Source organism: Passer domesticus, chromosome 21 (genome assembly GCF_036417665.1).
Source record: "Passer domesticus isolate bPasDom1 chromosome 21, bPasDom1.hap1, whole genome shotgun sequence".
NCBI classification, from domain to species: Eukaryota; Metazoa; Chordata; class Aves; order Passeriformes; family Passeridae; genus Passer; species Passer domesticus.
In genome coordinates this window covers 367,185-389,419 of record NC_087494.1, presented here as the reverse complement: position 1 = coordinate 389,419, position 22,235 = coordinate 367,185, and the positions used below count along the sequence as shown (strand labels likewise).

The 22,235-nt window shown below is 58.2% G+C and overlaps 2 protein-coding genes across 9 annotated transcripts in view; both read right to left on the bottom strand.

Moving 5' to 3' along the window:
• Nucleotides 1-2,286: 2,286 nt before the first annotated feature.
• On the bottom strand, nt 2,287-8,307 carry TMEM161A (transmembrane protein 161A). Its single transcript, XM_064396574.1, is given in 13 exon segments — nt 2,287-2,991; nt 3,639-3,735; nt 4,160-4,334; nt 4,719-4,747; nt 4,749-4,833; nt 5,285-5,428; nt 5,539-5,599; nt 6,088-6,239; nt 6,559-6,715; nt 7,073-7,170; nt 7,436-7,516; nt 7,584-7,687; nt 8,205-8,307. Coding segments are annotated over 13 exon segments (1,446 nt in total). The 5' UTR covers nt 8,208-8,307; the 3' UTR covers nt 2,287-2,731.
• Nucleotides 8,308-8,579: 272 nt separating this feature from the next.
• The window catches only part of MEF2B (myocyte enhancer factor 2B), a 45,109-nt gene continuing 31,453 nt past the window's right edge, over nt 8,580-22,235 (bottom strand). For 2 of the 8 annotated variants that reach the window (XM_064396564.1, XM_064396565.1), the window contains exons 10-13: nt 19,367-19,589; nt 11,313-11,374; nt 10,523-10,631; nt 8,580-9,458 (exon numbers count right to left, since the gene is read on the bottom strand). The gene's annotated coding sequence lies outside the window, so the exon portion shown is untranslated. Of the gene's footprint in view, nt 9,459-9,587; nt 9,978-10,522; nt 10,632-11,312; nt 11,375-19,366; nt 19,590-22,235 lie in introns of those variants that run through there. The other 6 variants (XM_064396569.1, XM_064396566.1, XM_064396567.1 and 3 more) reach the window with 6 other exon arrangements.

Below are 22,235 nucleotides of genomic sequence, written 5' to 3'. Positions count from 1 at the left end.
GCACTGTCGGCTCGGGCACGGCCTGGAGCCTTCCCCCAGCTCGGGGCTCCCAGACTGAGAACCGCTCCTAACTCCCAAAAAGCCTTTATAACCCCTCAAAAAAACCCAAAAAACAAACAAACAAAAAACCCCGCGACAAACAAACAAACAAACAAAAAAAAAAACCAAAAAACAAAAACAAAAACAAAAAAAACCCCCAAAAAAACAACAAAGAAACCCCACCAACCCCCCCCCAAAAAACCAAAAAAAACCCACGAAAAAAACAAACAAAACAACAACAACAACAAAAAAAAAAAAAAAAAAAAAAAAAAAAACCAAAAAAAAACCCAAAAAAACCCCCACTCATAACCCCCTCGAAAAACCCTCAAACCCCCCCAAAAACGCCTCAAAACCCCCTCAAAAAAACCCTCACAACGCTCAAAAAAACCCCTCAAAACCCCCCAAAAAACCCTCTTAACCCCCCAAAACCCACAAAAAATCCTTCATAACCCCAAAAACCCCTCACATCCCCTCCCTAAAATCTCCTCATAACCTTCCAAAAAACCCTTTAAAAAACCCTCATAACCTCCAAAAAAACCCTTCAGAATCCCCCCGAAAAACCCTCAAGAAAACCCTCAAAACATCCCTTCACAAACCCTGTCAGGGATCCCATTTGGGATAAAGTGGGGTGGGAAAGGATTTCTTGTCAGGGATCAGATTTGGGGTGGAAATGGGGTGGGAAAAATTCCCTGTCAGGGATCAGATTTGGGGTGGAAAAGGGGTGGGGAAAGGATTCCTTGTCAGGAATCCCATTTGGGATGAAGTGGGGGGGAAAGGACTCCCGAGCCCCCGGAGCCCCCCGAGCCCCGAGCCCCCCCCCCGAGCCCCCCGAGCCCCCTGAGCCCCCGGAGCCCCCCGAGCCCCCCGAGCCCCCGGAGCCCCCCCCCGAGCCCCCCCGAGCCCCCCCGCCCCAGCAGGGCCGTGTCTGCGCTGCGCTGCTCGATCTGTCACTGTCGCCGCCGGGCAGGGTCACCCGTCTGGGGCAGCTCCCCCGGGAGGCTCCGTCTGCGTGTCTGCCCCCGCCGCGACCGGCCCTGGCAACGCCACAGCGACCGAGGGACAGGGCAGCGCCACGGCGGGACAGCCCCGCGGGACCCCAAACCCTGCGGGACCCCAACCCCAAACCCTGCGGGACCACCCAACCCCAAACCCTGCGGGACCCCAAACCCCGCGGGACCCCAAACCCCAAACCCCGCGGGACCCCAACCCCAAACCCTGCGGGACCCCCAACCCTGCGGGACCCCAAACCCCAAACCCTGCGGGACCCCCGCACCGCGCCCCAAACCCTGCGGGGACAGCCCCTGCACCGCACCCCAAACCCTGCGGGACCCCAACCCCAAACCCTGCGGGACCCCCAACCCCAAACCCTGCGGGACCCCAAACCCCAAACCCTGCGGGACCCCCGCACCGCGCCCCAAACCCTGCGGGGACAGCCCTGCACCGCGCCCCAAATCCTGCAGGACCCCAAACCCTGCTGGGGACAGCCCTGCACCCCAAACCTGCTGGGGGGCAGCGCCCCAAAATCCCCGCTGGGCCGGGCTGGGCTTTGGGCTCCCCATCTCCCCTCTGAGCTGGGCTTTGTGCTCCCCATTTCCCCCTGGGCTGGGCTTTGGATTCCCCACTTGCAAAATGGGAATTTCCCCTCTTTTTTTCTTATTTTTCCCTTCAAACATCCACGGCGAGGATTCCCGGGAAGCAGCAGCAGCAGCAGCAGCAGCAGCAGCAGGAGGAGGAGGAGGAGGAGGAGGAGGAGGAGGAGGAGGAGGAGGAGGAGGAGGAGGAGCTGGATTAGCCCAGTTAACCCCAGCCCGGCGCTGCTGCTGCTCCCGGGGCTCGGCCGGAGGGAATCGAGACCATTACAGGGCAATGAAACAGGACCAGAGGAGCTGCTAATCCCGTCTGACACAGCTGCAGCCACCCCGGGGACCCCCTGTCCCCACCCCAGTGCCACCAGCCCCAGGTGACCCCAGGGACAGGGACCCCGGCCCCTGTCCCCCACCCAGTGCCACCAGCCCCAGGTGACCCCAGGGACAGCAAAGGGACCCCGGCCCCTGTCCCCACCCAGTGCCACCAGCCCCAGGTGACCCCAGGGACAGCAAAGGGACCCCAGCCCTGTCCCCACCCCAGTGCTCACCAGCCTGGGTGGCCCCAGGGACAGCAAAGGGACCCCGGCCCTGTCCCCCACCCAGTGCCACCAGCCTGGGTGGCCCCAGGGACAGGGCCAGGTGAGCTGAGGTCTGCTCCTGCCGAGGTGGTGCTTCAAGCAGCACTGTGACACCTGCTCAGTGGGGTTGGGGGACACCGAGAGCAGCTTCTGGGTGACGACAACACTGGTGTCCACTGGTTTATTGTGGAGCAGCCAGCCCCGAGGCTGCTGGGCCTGAGGGGTCACACGGAGCACGGGGTGCAGAGACCCCACAAAAACCCCTCAGCCTCAGCTGAGAGCACCCCCGAAATCTCTGCTGGCCACTCCAGCTGCCACTCCTGGATGTCCCCCAGCGTGTCCCCAGCACGGCAGGAGCTGCTGCCCTCCAGGAAAAGGCAGCACTGGAGTGTCCCCACGGGGGGCAGGCACAGCGGTGACACAAAACCCGTCCTGGTGGCACCAACGTGTGTCCTCAAAGTGGCACAAGCAGGCAAGGCAGCAGCACCCAGTCCCTCTAATCCTCCCAGTCCCTCCCAGTCCTCCCAGTCAGGACGCTGCCAGGTACTGGTGGAAGTAGAGGCCGAAGAGGCTGGTGACAACCTGGCAGGCGGCCACCCACCAGGTGAGGAAGGAGAAGAGTCCTCGGAAGAAGGGGGGGGGTGAAGATGCAGCCCAGGACCCCCCGAGATCTCCTGCACCACCACCTGCACGTCCCGGTCCCCGTCCCCCCTCGGGGCGTGGCGGGGCCACCGGCGCTGCTGGGGACACGGCGGGGGACGCGGGGTACAGCCCCCAGGAGAGGTGACCTGCGGGACACGAGGGGACAGCTCTGGGGGCTCTGAGGGACAAGGGACAGCTCTGGGGGCTCTGAGGGACAAGGGACAGCTCTGGGGGGTCTCTGTGGGACACAGGGGACAGCTCTGGGGGCTCTGAGGGACACGGGGGACAGCTCTGGGGGCTCTGAGGGACAAGGGACAGCTCTGGGGGCTCTGAGGGACACAGGGGACAGCTCTGGGGGCTCTGAGGGGACAAGGGACAGCTCTGGGGGCTCTGAGGGACACAGGGGACAGGTCTGGGGGCTCTGAGGGACACAGGGGACAGCTCTGGGGGCTCTGAGGGACAAGGGACAGCTCTGGGGGCTCTGAGGGACACAGGGGACAGGATTTGGGGGGCTCTGAGGGACAAGGGACAGCTCTGGGGGCTCTGAGGGACAAGGGACAGCTCTGGGGGCTCTGAGGGACCCAGGGGGACAGCTCTGGTGTGTCCCCGTGGCCCAGCCCTGCTGGGGGCACAGTCCCAGCACCGAGTGTGTCCCCACTGCAAACCAGAACAGAAGCAGGGACAGAACAGGGACAGAAGCAGGGACATCCCGGGCTGGGCTGTGCCAGCCGGGGCCGTTCGGGTCCTGGGGCCCTCGTGCTGACCCCGCAGCCCCCGAGCAGCCCCTCCTCACCCAGCGTCTTGAGCAGCAGCGTGCAGTGCAGCGTGAGGATCACGGGCCCCAGGTACTGCAGGCTCACCACGGACACGTAGCAGTAAATCCTGGAGATCTGCGGGAGCCCGGGAACGGCAGCGGGAATTCTGGGAATCGTCAGCGCAAATCCCGGGAGCCATGCCCCAATCCCGATCCCGATCCCAGCCCTGACCCCCATCCCGGTCCTGGTCCCAACTCTGACCGTGATCCTGACCCCATTCCCATTCCTGATCCTGGTCCTGATGGTCTTGATCTCGATCCTGTTCCCATCCCCATTCTCATTCCCATTCCCATTCCCGATCCCATTCCCATCCCCATTCCCATTCCCATCCCCATCCCCATCCCCATTCCCCATTCCCCTTCCCCATTCCCCATCCCCATCCCCATCCCCGTCCCCATTCCCGTTCCCGTTCCCATTCCCCATTCCCCATCCCCCATCCCCGTCCCCGTTCCCATTCCCCGTCCCCATCCCGTTCCCCGTTCCCGTTCCCGTTCCCCACCTGCCGCTGGATGTCGCGGGCCGGGATCCGCCCCGCCTGGCGCCGCATGCGGCGCACCCAGCGCTCGGCCAGCCCCAGGTACGCCTGCAGGTGGTGGCGCGTCCCCAGCAGCCGCAGCAGCGACAGCGCCACCACGGCCCAGAGGCGCAGCGTGTCAAAGGACGCGTCCGACAGGCTGGGACAGGGACACGGGGATGGCACCGGGCTGGGGACAGGGACAGGGACAGGGGACACGGGGGATGGCACCGGGCTGGGGACACGGCTGGGGACACGGGGATGGGGACAGGGCTGGGGACAGGGGACACGGGGGATGGCACCGGGCTGGGGACACGGCTGGGGACAGGGACACGGGGATGGCACCGGGCTGGGGACAGGGACAGGGCTGGGGACACGGCTGGGGACAGGAACCCCTGATCCACAGGGGTCACAGGGGACACTGAGGAGCTACTGGGGGACACTGGGTGTTACGAGGGGTTACTGTGGGGACACCGTCACGGGGGTCACAGGGGTCACGGGGGTCACGGGGGGTCACGGGGGATGTCGCCAGCTGTGCCCTCACATCTGCACGGTCTGCTTGCCCAGCGGAGGCCCGCAGCAGGAAATCCCGGGACAGCGGCCGGACCCAGAGCAGCACCACCAGCACGGGAGCCACGAAGCCCACGTGCAGCAGGGCCCTGGAAGGGACTGTCACCCACCCCAGGGACCCCAGAGAGACCCCAGAGACCCCAGACCCCTCCCCTCCCACCCCAAACCTCCCCCAGAGCTGGGGGGGTCCTGGCACCCCAACCTCCCTCCCATCCTCCCTCCCCAGGTATCCCCTGCTGTCCCCCAGCTGCCCCCCACTGTCCTCCCCGCTGTCCCCAGGTGTCCCCCCCCACTGTCCCCCCCCGCTGTCCCCCCATTGTGTCCCCGCTGTCCCCCGCTGTCCCCCCCGGCTGTCCCTGCTGTCCCCCTCGGCTGTCCCCGCTGTCCCCCCCGCTGTCCCCCCCCATTGTCCCCCGCTGTCCCCCCCCATTGTCCCCCGCTGTCCCCCCCCGCTGTCCCCCCCCCATTGTCCCCCGCTGTCCCCCCCCGGCTGTCCCCCCGCTGTCCCCCGCTGTCCCCCGCTGTCCCCGCCGTCCCCACCGTGTCAGGGGCTTGCCAGCCGCCATGCTCAGGGCGTCCAGGTGTGTCTGAGCCAGGCGCAGCCCCGGGAAGGTCAGGCAGGCGCCCAGCAGGGAGCCCAGGGCCACCAGCCCCAGCTTGAAGGCCAGCCTGGCCAGCGGCAGCCTGGGGACAGGGCACAGGGCACAGGGGACAGCGCGGCTGCGGCCACCGGCCCCGCCCCCGCCCCCAAAACCTCCCCAGAAAGGGGTTTGGCCCCCCCAGAACCAACTCACGTCCACTCCCAGCCCCGTGGCTTCAGGATGGGCTCCAGGTTAGAGGAGACTCCGGCCAGCCCTGCGGGAGTGACCGGAGTGACCAGAGTGACCAGAGTGACCATGGAGTGACCATGGAGTGACCATGGAGTGACCACAGAGTGACCACAGAGTGACCAGAGTGACCACAGAATGACTGGGGAGTGACCATGGAGTGACCATGGAGTGACCAAGGGAGTGACCAGGGGAGTGACCACTAGGGAGTGACCACAGGGGAGTGGCCAATGGCAGAGGGGAGTGACCCCCAGGAGTGAGGAGTGACCCCAGGGGTGAGGAGTGACCCCTGGGAGTGACCAAAGAGTGAGGAGTGACCAATGAGTGACCCAGGAGTGAGGAGTGACCCCTGGGAGTGACCAAAGAGTGAGGAGTGACCAATGAGTGAGGAGTGACCAATGAGTGACCCAGGAGTGAGGAGTGACCCCTGGGAGTGACCCCAGGGGTGAGGAGTGACCCCCGGCGTGACCCCCGGAGCGCTGTGACCCCCTGCCCGGGTCCCCTCCCGGCACCCACCGGCCTCGAGGCCGAACTCCAGGAAGTCCTCGCGGACCAGCAGGGCCAGCATGGCCAGCAGGAGGAAGAGGAAGGCGGCCGTGAGGCACACGGAGCGCTCCCCGCCCTCCTCCGAGCGGAAATAGTGACGCATCACCGTCAGGAAAACCTTCCTGGGGGTGGGACGGCCGTCAAGGAAACGTTGGGGGACACCAGGGGACCCCCGCGCCCGGCTCAGCCCCGGGCATCGCCACGAGGCCACCACCAGCTGCTCTGCGGGGAGCCCCCAGAGCTCGGGAATGACCCCAGAAACTCAGCAGGGAGGGAAAACCTGCAGAGCTCAGAAATAATCTACAGAATTCAGCTTTACACCTTGGATGAGAGGGAAAACCTGCAGAGCTCAGGAATAACCCACAAAATTCAGCTTTGGGCCTGGGCAGGGAGGGCAAACAAGGGTGGGGGCCCCGTTGGTGCCCCCCGAGGGCAGGATACACGCAGAAGAGCACGGTGAGCAGGCACCAGAGCACGCCCAGGTTGCCCTCGCGGGCCGGGCTGGCCAGGCAGGAGTAGCCCTCGCTGAACACGTACACGGCGCCCGCGTAGACGGAGAAATCCACGAACCACTGGTACTCCAGGAAATAGCGCAGCACTGCGGGCGTGGGACGCGTCACCGCGCTGGGGACAGGCCTGTCACCATGCTGGGGACACGCCACTGTGCTGGGGACAGGCCTGCCACCACGCTGGGGACGTGTCACTGTGCTGGGGACACACCACCACGCTGGGGACATGCCTGTCCCCACACCGGGCTCATGTCTGTCCCCACACTGGCCCATATCTGTCCCACACTGTCCCCGTGTCTGTCCCACACTGGCCCGTGTCCATCCCCACACTGTCCCCATGTCTGTCCCCAAACTGTCCCCGTGTCTGTCCCACACTGTCCCATGTCTGTCCCACACTGGCCCGTGTCCATCCCCTCACCAGGCACTCCCCGCTCCCCGTTGCTCACCCAGCGCGTCCACGGCCGTGATGGGGCTGGTGTCCAGCTGCAGGTCGATGTCGCGGGGCACCGACAGGGGCTTGTCCTCTGCCGCCCCGCCGGCCCTCCTGCGGGCAAGCCCAGGGCTGGCTGTCACCCGGGGTGGCTGTCACCCAGGGGCTGGCTGTCACCCGGGGTGGCTGTCACCCGGGGTGGCTGTCACCCAGGGGCTGGCTGTCACCCGGGGTGGCTGTCACCCGGGGTGGCTGTCACCCGGGGTGGCTGTCACCCAGGGGCTGGCTGTCACCCGGGGTGGCTGTCACCCGGGGTGGCTGTCACCCAGGGGCTGGGTGGCCCCCGCTGTCCCCAGCCCCAGCCCCCGGTGACACCGACCTGTCCCTCCTGCCCTTGGGGCGCTGCTTCCCGGCCAGGGCGCAGAGCTGCTCGTCCGTGGGGTGCTTGTACCTGTACAGGCTGGGGGACAGGGGGTGGCAGCAGCTGGCGTGTCCCCAGCAGCGCGGGGCCGGGGCCAGGGCCGTACCTGCCATTGCAGAGCAGCCAGCGGGCGAAGGAGCAGCGCGGGGCCAGCCTGTGCAGCAGCGTGGCGGCCAGCAGGGTGACCACCAGCTGCACCCCCATCACCGCCTGCGGGACAGCCGGGGGTCACCGGGGCTGGGGACAGCCGGGGACAGCCCCGCAGAGCCGGCCGTGCTGGGGGCAGCGGCGTCACCGGGGCCGGGGACAGCCCCGCAGAGCCGGCCGTGCTGGGGACACCCGGGGTCACCGGGGCTGGGGACAGCCGGGGACAGCCCCGCAGAGCCGGCCATGGGGCTGTGCCCTGCTCTGTCCCTGCTGGGGACATCCCCTGGGAAGCCACCGGGGAGGGACCCTCGGGAACCGGGGGGGCGCTGCAGGGACCCCCGGCCGGGTGGGACCCCGGGCAGGGACCCCTGGCCACGGTCACCCCGGGACCCCCGGGCACGGACCCGCTGGGACCCCCCCGGGCAGCCTGGCCACGCATCCCCCGCTCAGAACTCCCGGTCCCTTCCCGGTCCATCCCCGGTCCATCCCGGTCCCCCCAGGGTCCATCCCGATCCATCCCGGTCCATCCCGGTCCCCCCAGGGTCCATTCCCGGTCCCTCCCGGCCCGGCCCGTGCCCACCATGCCGGGGGTCAGCGCAAAGGCGCCCGCAGGAAGCCCGACCGCGACCCCGCCCCCTCGGGCACGCCCCTCATGTCAACCAATCCGAGACTGCGTTCCTTTTGATTGGCATATCATTGACCAATGACAGGGCGGTTTTGGGAGGGGGCGGGCTCTGCGCGGCACGCGGTTCCGCGGGCGCGGCCTCCCGGGAGCGGCGGGGCCCGGGTTCGAGTCCCGGCGGGGCCGAGCCCACTCGGGATATCGATAGTGTCGATAATATCGGTGATAAATCATATCCGTGTGTCTTCTCTCATCCCCGCCCTGGGCTAACACCAGACAGGCACCGAAGCAGCTCCTGCGCTCCTCAGCTGACCCGTACAAACCAGACTCGACCCGGGGAAATTAATTTAATTTATTACCAACCAAGGCAGAGCAGCACGATGAGGAATAGAACGGAATCTCAGTTCCACCACCCACATCCCAGTGCCAGGACCCAACATCCAGTTTGATCATTCAAATCCCAGTTTGATCACCCACATCCCAGTTTGATCTCCCACTCCCCAGTGCCGGGACCCCCGGCCCGTGCCGGGTCCGGGGTGCCCCTGGTCCAGCGGCGCCGCTCCCCGGCGTTGCCATGGAAATCGATCTCCCTGGCGACGGGATGCGCTTCCCGCTAGATGTCGCTTCCGCCCGCGCCCGGAGCATCCCCCGAGGGCTCGGGGTACCCGGCTCTGGGGGTGCGCCCCCCAAAACCCCTCCCCTGGCATCCCCCGCTGTGCCGCCCTCAGCAGCGCCTCCTCCGCTGGGATGCGGTGCCAGAAACGCCCCAAATTCCCCCAAAATGCCGCAGCCCGGGGAAGCCTCCTGCTCCATCACCTCCGCTGCCTGCATGCCCTGAGCCCCCCAAAACCGCCCAAAACCGCCCAAAACCCCCCAAACCCGCCGGGTTGGACACGGGCGCTGCCCGCAGCGGCAGCTCGGTCCCTGGGAGCCCCCGGGACGCTGCTTTCAGCTCAGACCCCCGAGGGGAGGCGGAAGATGGATGCTCGGAGCCCCCCGGGGACACAAAGGCGCCTTTGAGCGCTGATTTTACACCGCTCCCCATTAGCATCAGCAAAGGCAGCGCCCGCCGCGGGACCCCGAATGTCCCCAAACGTCCCCAAAACCGCCCCGGGGGCGACATCTCCCCCCCAGCGGGGCTGGGCCGGCTCCAGCCCGGCACCGGGGCGCTCCCCGCCTCCGTCCCTCGCTCCGGCCGCTTGTCCCAGCCCCCTAAAAAAGAGAAAAATGAAATAAAATCCAAGTTTCCCGCGGCGCACAAAGGCGGCGGCCGGGCATTGTCCCGCGGCTGCATCGCATTACCCGGGGCCGGCGGAGAAATCTCCCGTATTTCACGCTCCATCGAGCAGCTGCCTGTGTATATTTTGTGTGTTGCACTTTTAGCATGACAAAGGGAGAGGGCCTGTGAACTCCTTGCTCTTCAGACCTCTCCGGCTCGTCCCCCCGAGCGGAGCCCCCCCTCGGTTAGCATAACAAACTGCCACGCTTCCCCTCCGACGTGCCGCCTTCTCCCTCCTTTTATCGATTTTATTGATTTCAGTTTTCATTTTTTTTACATTTTTTTCCCCTCAGCCTTAATTTAATGCATGGCTCAGTATTTGGGAGGGGGTTTTGGGGATGTCCCTGCTGAGGTTTGTCCTGGCTCTTGTGGCACTGAAAGGTTTGGTGGCATTTTAGAGGTGTCCCCTGTGGGGGGACAGAGCTGGAGTCACCGCGATCCGCCTGCTGGAGCTGCGGGATTGCCTCGAAATTGGGTTAAAAGATGGAGAAAATGGGAATTGTGGGGCGGGAATGGGGCTCGGGGGGGGCCTGGTGGGGCTGGGGCAACCTGGCCCTGTCCCCAACCTGTCCCAAACCTGTCCCAAACCTGTCCCCAGTCCATCCCACCTGTCCCCAGCCTGTCCCCAGCCTGTCCCCCGTGTCCCCAGCCTGTCCCCAGCCTGTCCCCATCAGGGTGACCCCAAAGGAAGAGGGATCTGAGCCAGCCCCCAGGTCCAGGCTGGGAATGAGGAGAGGAGAAGGGATTGAGGCTCAGGTGGGACATCCCTGTCCCTGTCCCCGTCCCCACCCTTCAGCCCCAAAGGGACAGCAATTGTCCCCTCTGGGCCATCCGGACCCCCCCACACCTCCCTCTGCAGAGCTGGGAGAGGAAAACCCCATTTTTTGGGACAGAAAGGAAAGGGGCAAGTGGCACCTTGGGACAGGGGGAAGGGGCAGGTGACACCTTGGGACAGGGGAAGGGACAGGTGACAATTGCACTGCCAGGAATTCCTCACCGTCCTCGGGCGGGGTCCCGGGGCCGGGCGGTGGCAGCGCTGCGCTCACGTCCTTGTCACTGCCCCCGGCCCGGGGGGGGCCCCGGGGGGGGCGGTCACCGAGAGCGTCCTGGGGAGGGACAGGGAGGGACAGAGCCAGTGTCACCTGCAGCCCCCAGGAATGTCCCTGCTCCCAGTTCCCAATTCCCAGTTCCCAATTCCCAGTTCCCAGTTCATTCCCAGTTCCAGTCTCCCACACTGCCCCACGTTGTTCCAGCCCCTCCCTCACCCAGCCCCGCCCAGCCCGAGCCCAAATTCCCTCATTAATTAATTACTTGGGATAATTAACTGGGCTTTAGTTGGTTTTGGGGTCGCTGCTGGTTCCCCCAGCTCTGATTCCCGGGATTTCGGGATTCGGGTCCAGGGGAGGCTCCGGACGCCCCGAGGATGCCCCCGGGGATTCCCAGGATTCCAGAATTCCAGAATTCCCAAATCCCCAGGATTCCAGAATTCCCAGAATCCTCAAATTGCCAGAATTCCCAGAATTCCCAAATCCCCAGAATTCCCAAATCCCCAGGATTCCAGGATCCTCAGAATTCCCAAATTCCCAGAATTCCCAGGGTTCCAGAATTTCCAGGATTCCCAGAATTCCCAATTTCCCAGGATTCCCAGAATTTCCAGGATTCCCAGAATTCCCAATTTCCCAGAATTCCCAGAATTCCCAGGATTCCCAGAATTCCCAGAATTCCCAGGATTCCCAGGATTCCCAGAATTCCCAGAATTCCCAGAATTCCCAGATTTTGGTGCTCACTCTGTCTCCGCGATCCCAAGGAAATCTCTGTCCCATCCCAACAGGAACAGGAAGAGCTGGATCTGTTTGAGTTGGGAAAATTTGGGAGAATTAATTTGGGAAAGCTGGATCTGTTTAATTTGGATCTGTTTAATTTGGATCTGTTTAATTTGGATCTGTTTAATTTGGGAAAACTGGATCCGTTTCAGGGCAATTCCAACAAATAAAGCCGGGAATTTCGGGCAGGAAAACCAGGATTTCTCATTTCTGGAAATGCTCAATATTCCCCTCATGGAACAACCAAAACTCGAGGATTTTTTGGGGCAAAACCAACCCCCAAAAAATTTAATTTTCCAGAGCCGCTGGAACCTCGCTGCTCTCCAAGAGCCCCTGGGGAAAATCGCGGATTTGGGGCAGAACTCGGCAATTCCAGCAGGGAAAAACCCCAGGAAAGGGGGAGGGGGATTTGGGATCCCGGGGGTCCCCGCGCCCTCCCCCCTCGCCAGGCTGGGAACAGCTTGAGTGTCCAGGCGGGAATTCATTTAAATAAATTTCCATAGGGATTAATTCCACCTCTGCCAGCAGCCGGGGAGGAGGAGGGAAAAAATCTCCCCAAAAATAACGAGGAAAAAAAATCTCTGCTCCCAAAGCTGGGAACAAAAAATTCCACAAATAATTCCCAAAAAAAGTTTCCAAGAATTGCCCCCCAAAAAATCCCCCCAAAAAAAGAAAAAAAATAATGAGAAACTCAAAATTCCACAAGAACTTCCCAAGAATCGCCCATAAAATGCCATTAATGAGAGAAATTTGGGGTGAATAAAGGGAATTTCCAATCCGCGGGTGCTCAGCCATTCCACGTGGAATTTTATCCATTAAAAACGGGAAAAAAAGGAGAATTCCACCCAATTCTTGGGCACTTCCTGGAGTTCAGAGGACCTGGGGGTTTCATTTTTATTTTTGAAACTAAAAAAAATTAATTTTAATTGGGATTTTCCCTCTTTTCCTCGGGTTTTTGACACCTGGAAATGAGAAAAATCTGGAAAATCGCCTCATTTGGAGCCTTTAAAGCCGCCTGGAACCCTGGAAATGCCGATTTTTTCGGGATTATCTCCCAAAAAATCCCATTATTAGGGATTATCCCATTTTTTGGGAAAATCCCCGGGGTTTTTTTGGGATAGCCCAGAATTATCTTTTTCCTTTTTTCCAGGGGAAGCTTCGCTGGCTGCTCAGGTAAATCCAGGCTGGGAGGCTCCAAAATTCCCAGAATTAAAGGAGGTGGAGTTTTCTGGAAGGTTCTCCAGGAGTTTCCTGGCTCTTCGTGGGAATCAGGATGCAAAACACAAAAACCCCAAGGTTTTGGGGCAGGAAAGTTTCCAATTTTACACCAAAAAAAAAAAAAAGCTGGGACTGGAGAATCTGGGGGGGGCACAGGGCAGAGCCAAGCCTTAAATTGAATTTGACTTGGTGTTGAATAAATTTAAAATGTAAATGCATAAATAAATAAATAAATTTAAAATAAATAAATAAGTACCTAAATTTAAAATATTTAAAATAAATAAATAAATGCAAAAATAAATATTTAAAATAAATAAATAAAATTAATAGATAAATAAAATACAATACAATAAGGAAACAAAATATTAAATATAAATAAATAAATGAAATGAATACATAAATGAAATACAATAGAATAAGTACATAATATAAAATAATTAAATAAAATTAAAATAAATATAAATATAATAAAAATAAATAACATACATTTAAAAATAAAATATTAAAATGAAATAAAAAAATAAAATAAAATAAAATAAAATAAAATAAAATAATAATAAAATAAAATAATAAAATAAAATAAAATAAAATAAAATAAAATAAAATAAAATGAAATAAAATAAAATAAAATAAAATAAATGTAAAAGCCATTTTGGCCGCAATCCCCGTGCCTCAGTTTCCCCTTCACCCCACCCCATCTCCCTAAACCCCTAAACAATAAAACCCCCAAATAACAAATTTTTCCCCCAGCACGAGGGGCTAAAATCCCGATTTTTCGGAGTAGAAAAGGGGAGCAAGCCCCGGGCCGGGCCCGCGGTGCCCTTGACCCGCGGCCGTCCCGCAGCTGCCGGGGCTCAATGGGGGCTTTGTCCCCTCCCGGGGATATTTATGGGGCCGGCGGTGCCCGCCCGACACCCGCGGGATTTATGGCATTTCCAGCTGCTCCGCAGCCTCTCCCCGGCCCGCCAGGCTTTTTCCCCATCCTGGGAAATTTTTTTTCTCATTTTTTTAGGAAAAAAAAAAAAAACCCAAAGCGATTTAAAAGCGAACAGGTGAGGGGCTTTCCCCACTTTCCCTTTTTTTCCCCAAATCCCCCCGCCCACCCAATTTATAACCTGACAAGTGAGGGGCGTTTTCCTCTTTTTCCTTTTTTCTCCCTTTTCCTTTTTTTCCCTTTTCCCCCTTCTTTTCCACTTTTTTCCCCTCTTTTCCCTCTTTTCCCTTTTTTCCTCCTTTTATTTTCCCAAAATCCCACCACCCCCCCCATTTAAAAGCAAACAGGTGGGAAGATTATCCCACTTTTCCCTTTTTGGGTCTTTTTTCCCGGAAAAAAGACTGGGACTGGGATTGGGATTGGGACTGGGACTGGGACTGGGATTGGGACTGGGATTGGGATTGGGACTGGGATTGGGATTGGGACTGGGATTGGGACTGGGATTGGGACTGGGACTGGGATTGGGACTGGGATTGGGATTGGGACTGGGACTGGGATTGGGACTGGGACCGGATTTTGGGATGTCCCCAAACTTCCCTGCCTGGAAAATCCGCTCTCTAGACTGTCCCAGAGCTTTGGGATCCCGGGATTTTCCTCTGGGCCGGGTGGGAATTTTGTCCCCTGACCCCAAACCCCTCATGGGAGGAAGGAGGAGGAGGAGGAGGAGGAGGAGGAGGAGGAGGCTCGGTCCCAGGGGGGCACAGCTTCCCCGGCCCCTCCCGCGGAACCGGAGCCAATTCCCGGCTTTTCCCGAGAGGAAATCCCGGGAACCTCCCGCAGCTCCGACGGCTCCTTCCCGGTCCCTTCCCGGTCCCTTCCCTGCTCCTTTTCCTGCTCCCTTCCCCATTCCCATTCCCGACCCCAATCCCATTCCCGTTCTCATTCCCAATCCCAATCCTATTCCACCTCCTGGTCCCATTCCTGGTCCCATTCCCAACCCCAATCCCATTCCCATTCCCATTCCCATTCCCATTCCCGACCCCATTCCTGATCCCATTCCCGTTCCCGGGGCTCCTCCAGGGGAAGCGGTGCCAGCTGCACCCAGATCCTGAATGTCACCGGTGCCACCTCTGGGTGTCCCCAGTGTCCCCTCTGGGTGTCCCCTCCCGCCACCTCAGCCCTTCGGGGTGACAGCGCCCCTGGGAACAGTGGGGCAGGACGGGAGGGTCTGCAGGCCAAAACCTCGGGATTTACGGCAAAGTGGAAAAGCGGGGCTGCTTCTCCAGGCTCCGTGCGCTGCCCCTGAACACGGAACGTTCCGGAAACATCCGGATAACCGGAACGGTCCAGAAACATCCGGATAAACTGGAACATTCCAGAAACATCTGGATAAACTGGAACATTCCAGAAACATCCGGACAAAACTGAATGTTCCGGACACATCTGGATGAACTGGAACGTTCCGGAAACATCCAGCTAAACCCAGGCACGAACCGTGCCGTAACCACTGGGCCAAGGCGCTCGGGCACCGCCTCAAACCAGCCAGGAAAAACCCCAAAACGCCCACGGGGACGAGGCAGGAGCCTCCAGGGGCTCCCCAAGCCCCCCGGGACCCCGGCTGGGCCCAGCCTCGTCTCCAGCTCTGAGCTGAGCTCGGCTTAATTGTGGGCACAGCCTGGCGCCGCAATTAGCGGCCGGGCCTGCCCCCCGCGCGCTTGATGATGATTAGGGTGGCTAATTTGGGCTGCACATCCCGGCATCTGGGCCCCACCTGCTCCGAATATGCAAACGCCGCTGATTGGATCCTCGGGGCCGCCGGGGAGGGGGAAGGAACAAAGAAACCCCACAAAGGAACCCGCGAGCGGCGCCCGCGCCCGAAACCGGGACAGGCCGGGGTTAACGGGAATTTCCTGGGGGCTGGAATGGGAGTTTGGGGTTAACGGGAATTTCCTGGGGGCTGGAATGGGAGTTTGGGGTAAAAGGGAATTTCCTGGGGGCTGGAATGGGAGTTTGGGGTTAACGGGAATTTCCTGGGGGCTGAAATGGGGAGAGGTTGGCCTTAAAGAGAATTTCCTGAACCTGCCAAAATGGGGGGAATTCGGCCCAAAAGGGAATTTCCTGTTTTTATCGAAATGTGGAGATTTCTGCCCTCCAGCTGAATCTCTTTGTTTTCCCAAAATGAGATTTTAACCCTACAGCCAAATTTCCTTGGTTTTTCCAACATCTGGACATTCCGGCCTTGCAGGTGAATTTCCTTGGTTTTCCAAAGTGCGATTCCCCCTTACAGCTGAATTTGCCCATTTTTTCCCTTTTCTCTCTTTTTTCCCTCCTCTCTCCCAATCCTGAGCGCTTCCTTTATGTTTATTTTTTTCATTTTTTTTTTTAATCCATAGGATTATTGGGAGGTGGAATGGAACCCTTGGGATCAGCTCGGATCTCCTCCATCCTTCCTTCCCTCCTTTCCCTTTTTAATTAATTTTTAAAATAAATTTAAACATATCACATTTTTCCCTTTTTCCCCTTTTTTCCCCAGCTATGGAAGAAATTTGTGAATGGAAAGGAGGAGGCAGGGCTGGATTAGGACCGAGACAAAAGAAAAAAAAAATAAAAATCATCCTCGCTTGTTTTCCTTTGCCTCGGGGAACCCACGTGGGGAAGGCGGGGAAAAAAAGGGAAAAAATAATAAAAAAGTGGGAAGAGGAGAGAAAAACCCTGCCTGGAAAAGCTGCCTGGGAGATTTAGAGCCCAGCCCTTCCTCCTGCCCACCTGGGTGGAGAACAGGGACACGGGGATGCCAAAAATAGCAATTTCCCCTTTTCCCCATTTTTTAGGATTTCTGCTCCATTTTTCCTCCCTCTCGGGTTTATTTCCTCTCCTGCCCCGTGGATCCTTCTCCCCTCTCTCCCCCTTTCCCTTTTTCCCTCTCCCCGCTGGATTTTCCCTCCTTGGGAATTCGGGGGGAATTTCCTGAGCTTTTTTTCTGGAAATTTCAGGCGTCCTGAAAGCCAAAAATTCATCCCAAAACCACCCAAAATTCACCCTCAAAACCACCCAAAATTCATCCTAAACCCCCTGGCTCCCACAGAGGAGCCAGGGTTAAAAAAATCCCATTTGTATATATTTATATATTTATATATTCATATATTTATATATTTTTATATATGTATATAAAATATATATATAATAAATATATTATATAAATATAAAATATTTTATATTTACACTTTTATAATTTTTATAATTGTATAATTTGTAATTTTATATATTTATATATTTACGTGGAAATATTTTATATAAAATACATGTCTATAGTGTATCTATATATTTATATAAAAATATATTTATATATGCATATATTTTAATATAATTATAATTCTCATTCCAGCCTAATTGTTGTTTCAGGTGGATTTTCGAGTTTCCCTGGAATTTAATCCACTTAAAATATTCCCAATATTCTCAGTTTCAAACAAAGCAATCCCAGAGACTCTCCCAGAAAAGCCCCGGGGGCTTTTCTGCTTTTCTGGAATTTCCCCAAATTTCCTTTGTTTGCTTCATGAGTGGAGTGGGGGAAAAGGGGAAATATAAATATAAATAGAGATTGATAGAAAATTTATAGAAAATATCCCAAAAATGCCCATCCAAGGCTGGGGGGAAAAGGAATTTTGGGGATTTGAGGATCAGAGAGGCCCAAAACATGAAAATGGAGAAAATTGGGGAAAATATTGGAAAAATTGGGGGAAATTGGGGAAAAATTGGGGAAAGGGGGAAAATTGGGGGGAAAATGGGGGAAAACAGGAAATTTAGGAAAAGTTGGGGGAAACTGGGAAAAAATTATGGGAAAAGGGGAAATTGGGAAAAATTGAGGGGAAAATTGGGAAATTTGGGGAAATGGGGGAAATTCGTGGAAATGTAAGGAAATTGGTGGAAATTGGGGGGAAAAATTGGGGGAAATTGGGGGAAAAATTGGGAAAATTGGGGAAAATTCAGGAAAAGAGGGGAAATTGGGAAAATTGGGGAAAAGGGGAAGAAAAAAGGGAGGGGAGGGAGAGGGGGTGAGAAGAGAGGCGGGAGAAAAAAGGGAAGCTGGTGATGAGCACCCGGCCGGGAGGGGAGCGCGGGGGGCTGGCGGCCTCATTACCATATTCAAATCTAATTAATTCCCCTTTGCATAAAAAGGCCACGGCGGGCGTGGGACCGGCCTTGCAGATGGCGTCTCAGGCTCAGAACCATTTCGGGGCCGCCGGCCATCTTAGAGACACCGAGGAGGAGGAGGAGGAGGAAAAGCGGGAGGAGGAGGAAGAGCAGGAGAAGGATGAGGATGAGAAAGAGAATGAGGAGGGTGAGATGAGGAAGATGAGGAGAGAGAGGAGGAGGAGGATGAGGAAAAGTGGGAGGAGGACAAAGATGAAGATGATGAAGAAGATGAGGATGATGAGGAGGATGAGGAAGATGAGGAGGATGAGGATGATGAGGACGATGAGGAAGATGAGGAAGATGAGGGTGATGAGGAGGATGAGGGTGATGAGGAGGATGAAGAAGATGAGGATGATGAGGAGGATGAGGAAGATGAGGAGGATGAGGATGATGAGGGTGATGAGGGTGATGAGGGTGGCCCACGGCATCAAGCGGCTGCTGAGGGCACCCATGGTGGCCCTGGAGGGTTCAAAGCTGGGAAAGAGGGAAAATGTGGGAAAAGTTCAGAATTTGGGGCTTTTGAGGCCTCAGGCTCAGCTGGGATCCAAATCCGTCCCCACCATGGCCCTGGAGGGTTCAGAGCTGGGAAAGAGGGAAAATGTGGGAAAGGTTTGGAATTCCAGGGTTTTGAAGCCTCTCAGCCGGGACTGGGGCTCCCAAATCCGTCCCCAGGCCGGTGGGACAGAGCTGATCCCGATCCCGAAGGATTGGGAATTTGTGTCCCCGGGGATGGGGGAGGAGGAACCCACAGCAAAAGTCCAGCCCCATCTCCCAGGGCTGATCCCACATTTCCGCCTGGAAAACCCGACCTGCACACACCCAACCCCGTTTAGCATTTTTTAAGGGGGAAAATTTGGATTATTTCCCTCATCCCCCTGCTTGGGATGAAAAAATCCTGCTGGAAAAAACCTCCCCTGGCTGCCAGGCTCACCCCGGGAAAGGTGAAAGTTATTTTTCCTAATGTTTTGGACAGCTCTGTCACGTGGAGGAGAAAAAAAAGGAAAAAAAAAAAAAAGAACTTGGAGGAGGGAGGACCTGAGGGGATGTGGATTTTCTCCCTTGACTGATTCCCGAGGATGGGATGAGCTGTGGCTGCGGGTTCTGCTCATCCCCACCCCCTGCCCTGCGCTGGGGGATGGGGCTGGAGCCCCAAAACCAGCCCCAGCAGCAGCTGGAAGGGGTTAAACCCTGGAAAATGGGGTTGGAAGGGGTTAAACCCCAGGAAAATCAGGTTGGAAGGGGCTAAACCCAGGAAAATGGGGTTGGAAGGGGTTAAACCCCAGGAAAATCGGGTTTGGATGGAGCAGGAGGGGAGGAATGGAAGGAAATTCCCATTTAGGGGGATTAAAGGATGGATTTGGGTCGTGGAGGGGAGGTTTTGGGGTGTAAATTAAAAGAGAAATGGGAGAAAAGTCGATTTTTTGGGATCCCAAACAGTCTGGTTCTCCACCAGCTCCAGGAGGGGGTGGGATCTGAATATTTTGAAGAGGAATGTCAATAAAATGGGGATAAAATTGGGCTTTTCCCACAAAACAGCGGGAAAAGGATCAGGGTGGGGCCTCACAGCTGCTCCTTGATCCCCCAGATCCCTGCTGGAGGGAGCCCGGGGCAGATCCCACATGGAAAACCCAGATCTGCAAAGGAGAGAACAGCAGGAAAATCCCAAACTTACCCCATCCAGCTGGGAACGAGGAGCTGGCACTCAGCGATCCCACAGGACTGGGGTCGCAGCAGACCCCAAAGAGCCTTTCCCGGGTGCCAGGGCAGGGAATCCCAGCCCAGGGCAGCTCCTGGGCTGCTCCCGCCGGGATTTCTGGGATTTGGGGTCTTCCCAAGGCTCCGTTCCGCTCCTGGTGAGGGACGGGGCTGGATCGGGGCGAGGTGGGAGTTCTGCTCTGCAAAACACGGAATGGGGGGCTGTCAGCTCCAGGTCCTGATGGATCACCTCCAGATTCTGGGATTCTGGGAATTGGGGATTCTGGGATTCTGAGATTTAGGGATTCAGAGATTCTGGGATTCTAGGATTTTGGGGTTCTGGGATTCAGAGATTCTGAATTTTGGGATTCTGGACCTCTGTGATTCTGAGATTCTGTGGCTCTGGGATTCTGAGATTTAGGGATTCAGGGATTCTGAGATGTTGGGATTTTGGGATTCTGAGATTCTGGGATTCAAGGATTTGGGGATTGTGAGATCGTGGGATTCCAGGATTCTGGGATTCAGAGATTCTGTGATTTTGGGGTTCTGGGTTTCTGGGATTCTGTGAGTGCTGATGTTTAAGGAGCACGCGGAATTCTGTGTCCCCCAGTTCTGCCCTGGCAGGCGGGTTCCCAGGCGGGGCCGTGCTGCCTGCCAGGCGCTCCGGGGACATCTGGCCACCAGCCCAGGCCCTTCCCGAGGGGTCACGGTGGGGTCGGAACGTCGGGAAAATCCCAAATCCCATCGCACCGGGAGCGGCTCCATCCCAGCCGCGCTCCGGGAGCCCCCCGGGATTCCCGCCCACGCCCCGGGGACACTGCGGGGTGACAGCGGCCAGGAGCGCGGAGGGGACGGCTCGGGGCACAGAACATTGCCCTGCTGCTTTTGGGGTTCAGATTCCCGGCTTGGACGAGCCCCTCAGTGGTTCCTCCCTGATCCCACATCCCTCTTTTCCAGGACATTTTCCTGTCGGTTTGTAGGGTTAAGGTTCCATTGCAGGATGAGCCCCTCAGTGGTTCCACCCCAACCCCTCATCCCTCTTTTCCAGGACACTTTCCTGTCAGTTCTTAGGATTCAGATTCCTGTGTAGGACGAGCCCCTCAGTGATATTCTCCCCGACCCTTCATCCCTCTTTTCCAGGACATTTTCCTGCTATTTTAGGGTAGTATGAACCCCTCAGCAGGTTCCACCCTGATCCCACATCCCTCTTTTCCAGGACCTTTTCCTGCTGCTTTTTAGGGCAGGACGAGTCCCTCAGCGGGTTCCACCCCGACCCCACATCCCTCTTTTCCAGGACGTTTTCCTGTCGGTTTGTAGGGTTAAGGTTCCATTGCAGGATGAGCCCCCCAGCAGGTTCCACCCCGACCCCACATCCCTCTTTTCCAGGACGTTTTCCTGTCGGTTTGTAGGGTTAAGGTTCCATTGCAGGATGAGCCCCCCAGCAGGTTCCACCCCGACCCCACATCCCTCTTTTCCAGGACGTTTTCCTGTCGGTTTGTAGGGTTAAGGTTCCATTACAGGATGAGCCCCCCAGCAGGTTCCACCCCGACCCCACATCCCTCTTTTCCAGGACGTTTTCCTGTCGGTTTGTAGGGCAGGACGAGCCCCCCAGCGCCTCGCAGCCCGACCCCCCATCCCGGGCGGCTCCGGGGAGGAGCGGCGGGGAGCGAGGGGATGATTAGGGTGGCCCGCGGAGTAATTATCTCATTGGGCAACTAATACCCTTTCAAGCGGAGCGGGGTGGGGAAGCATTGTTCGGGCCGAGGGATTACATCAACCCGCCCGAGCAGACAATGTGCTCCCCCTGGGAAGAGGCAGCTCAGCCCCCGGGGGCCGGCGGGGAGGCGGCGGCCCGAGCTGTCTCAATTAGCGACTGTCCCGCCGAGGAACGGGGCGGCGGGGGCTCCTCGGGGGCCCGCGGGCACCTTCAGCATCCTTAACCCTTCCGGGGCGCCTCAGCCCTGCGGGGACAGCGAGATGCCAGCAGGGCTGCATGTGTCCTCCCCTCCTCCCCGCCGTGGTGTGGAGTGGAAACCCGGCCTCGTTTTCTCGTTTTTCTGCCTTTTTTTGCCTCCTCGCGGCCCAGCGCCAGCCGCTTCCACCTCCCCGCCTTGTCCTTGGGTCCCTGTCCTGGGGACAGCGGGGTGGCACGGCCTTGTCCCCAAGCCCAAAAAGCAGCGGGGAAGGACGACAACATCCCTGGCACTGGCACCGGGGGCACGGCACCGGCACCGGGGGCACGGCACCGGCACGGGGGCACGGCAGCTCCTCCGTTCACCGGGGGGCACGGCAGCACCCCATCCCCGGGCACGGCAGCTCCACCGGGGGCACGGCAGAGCAGCCCCTCCATGCCTGGGCACAGCAGCCCCTCCATCCCGGGGGCACAGCAGCCCCTCCATGCCTGGGCACAGCAGCCCCTCCATCCCGGGGGCACAGCAGCCCCATCGGGGGGCACAGCAGCCCCTCCGTGCCCCGGCCCCAGGCCCTGCCAGGCCCGGGGACCCTCCGCCCGGCCCCGGGGTCGCTCAGGCGTGAGGCCACCGCGCCAGGTTAGCGGCGGGCCGAGGGGCCGGCCCCACCTGGCCTCGCCATCCGCGGGGTGATTAAACACGGGGCTCCCAGCTGCCATACATTTTTAAATAAATGAATAATACATAGCGGGGGTGATAAATAAATAACGGCCGTACATTTGAACTTAGCCTCTGAGAAAATCCTTTTAGTTCAAAAGGAGCGGGGCGCTCGGAAAGGGGAGCCCATGCATTTTGAATGGGCTGCCACGGAGTGTCAGGGACTGGCAGCGGAGACGAGGGGGGCAGGGAGGGAGGGGAGAGGGAAGGAGGGGAAAG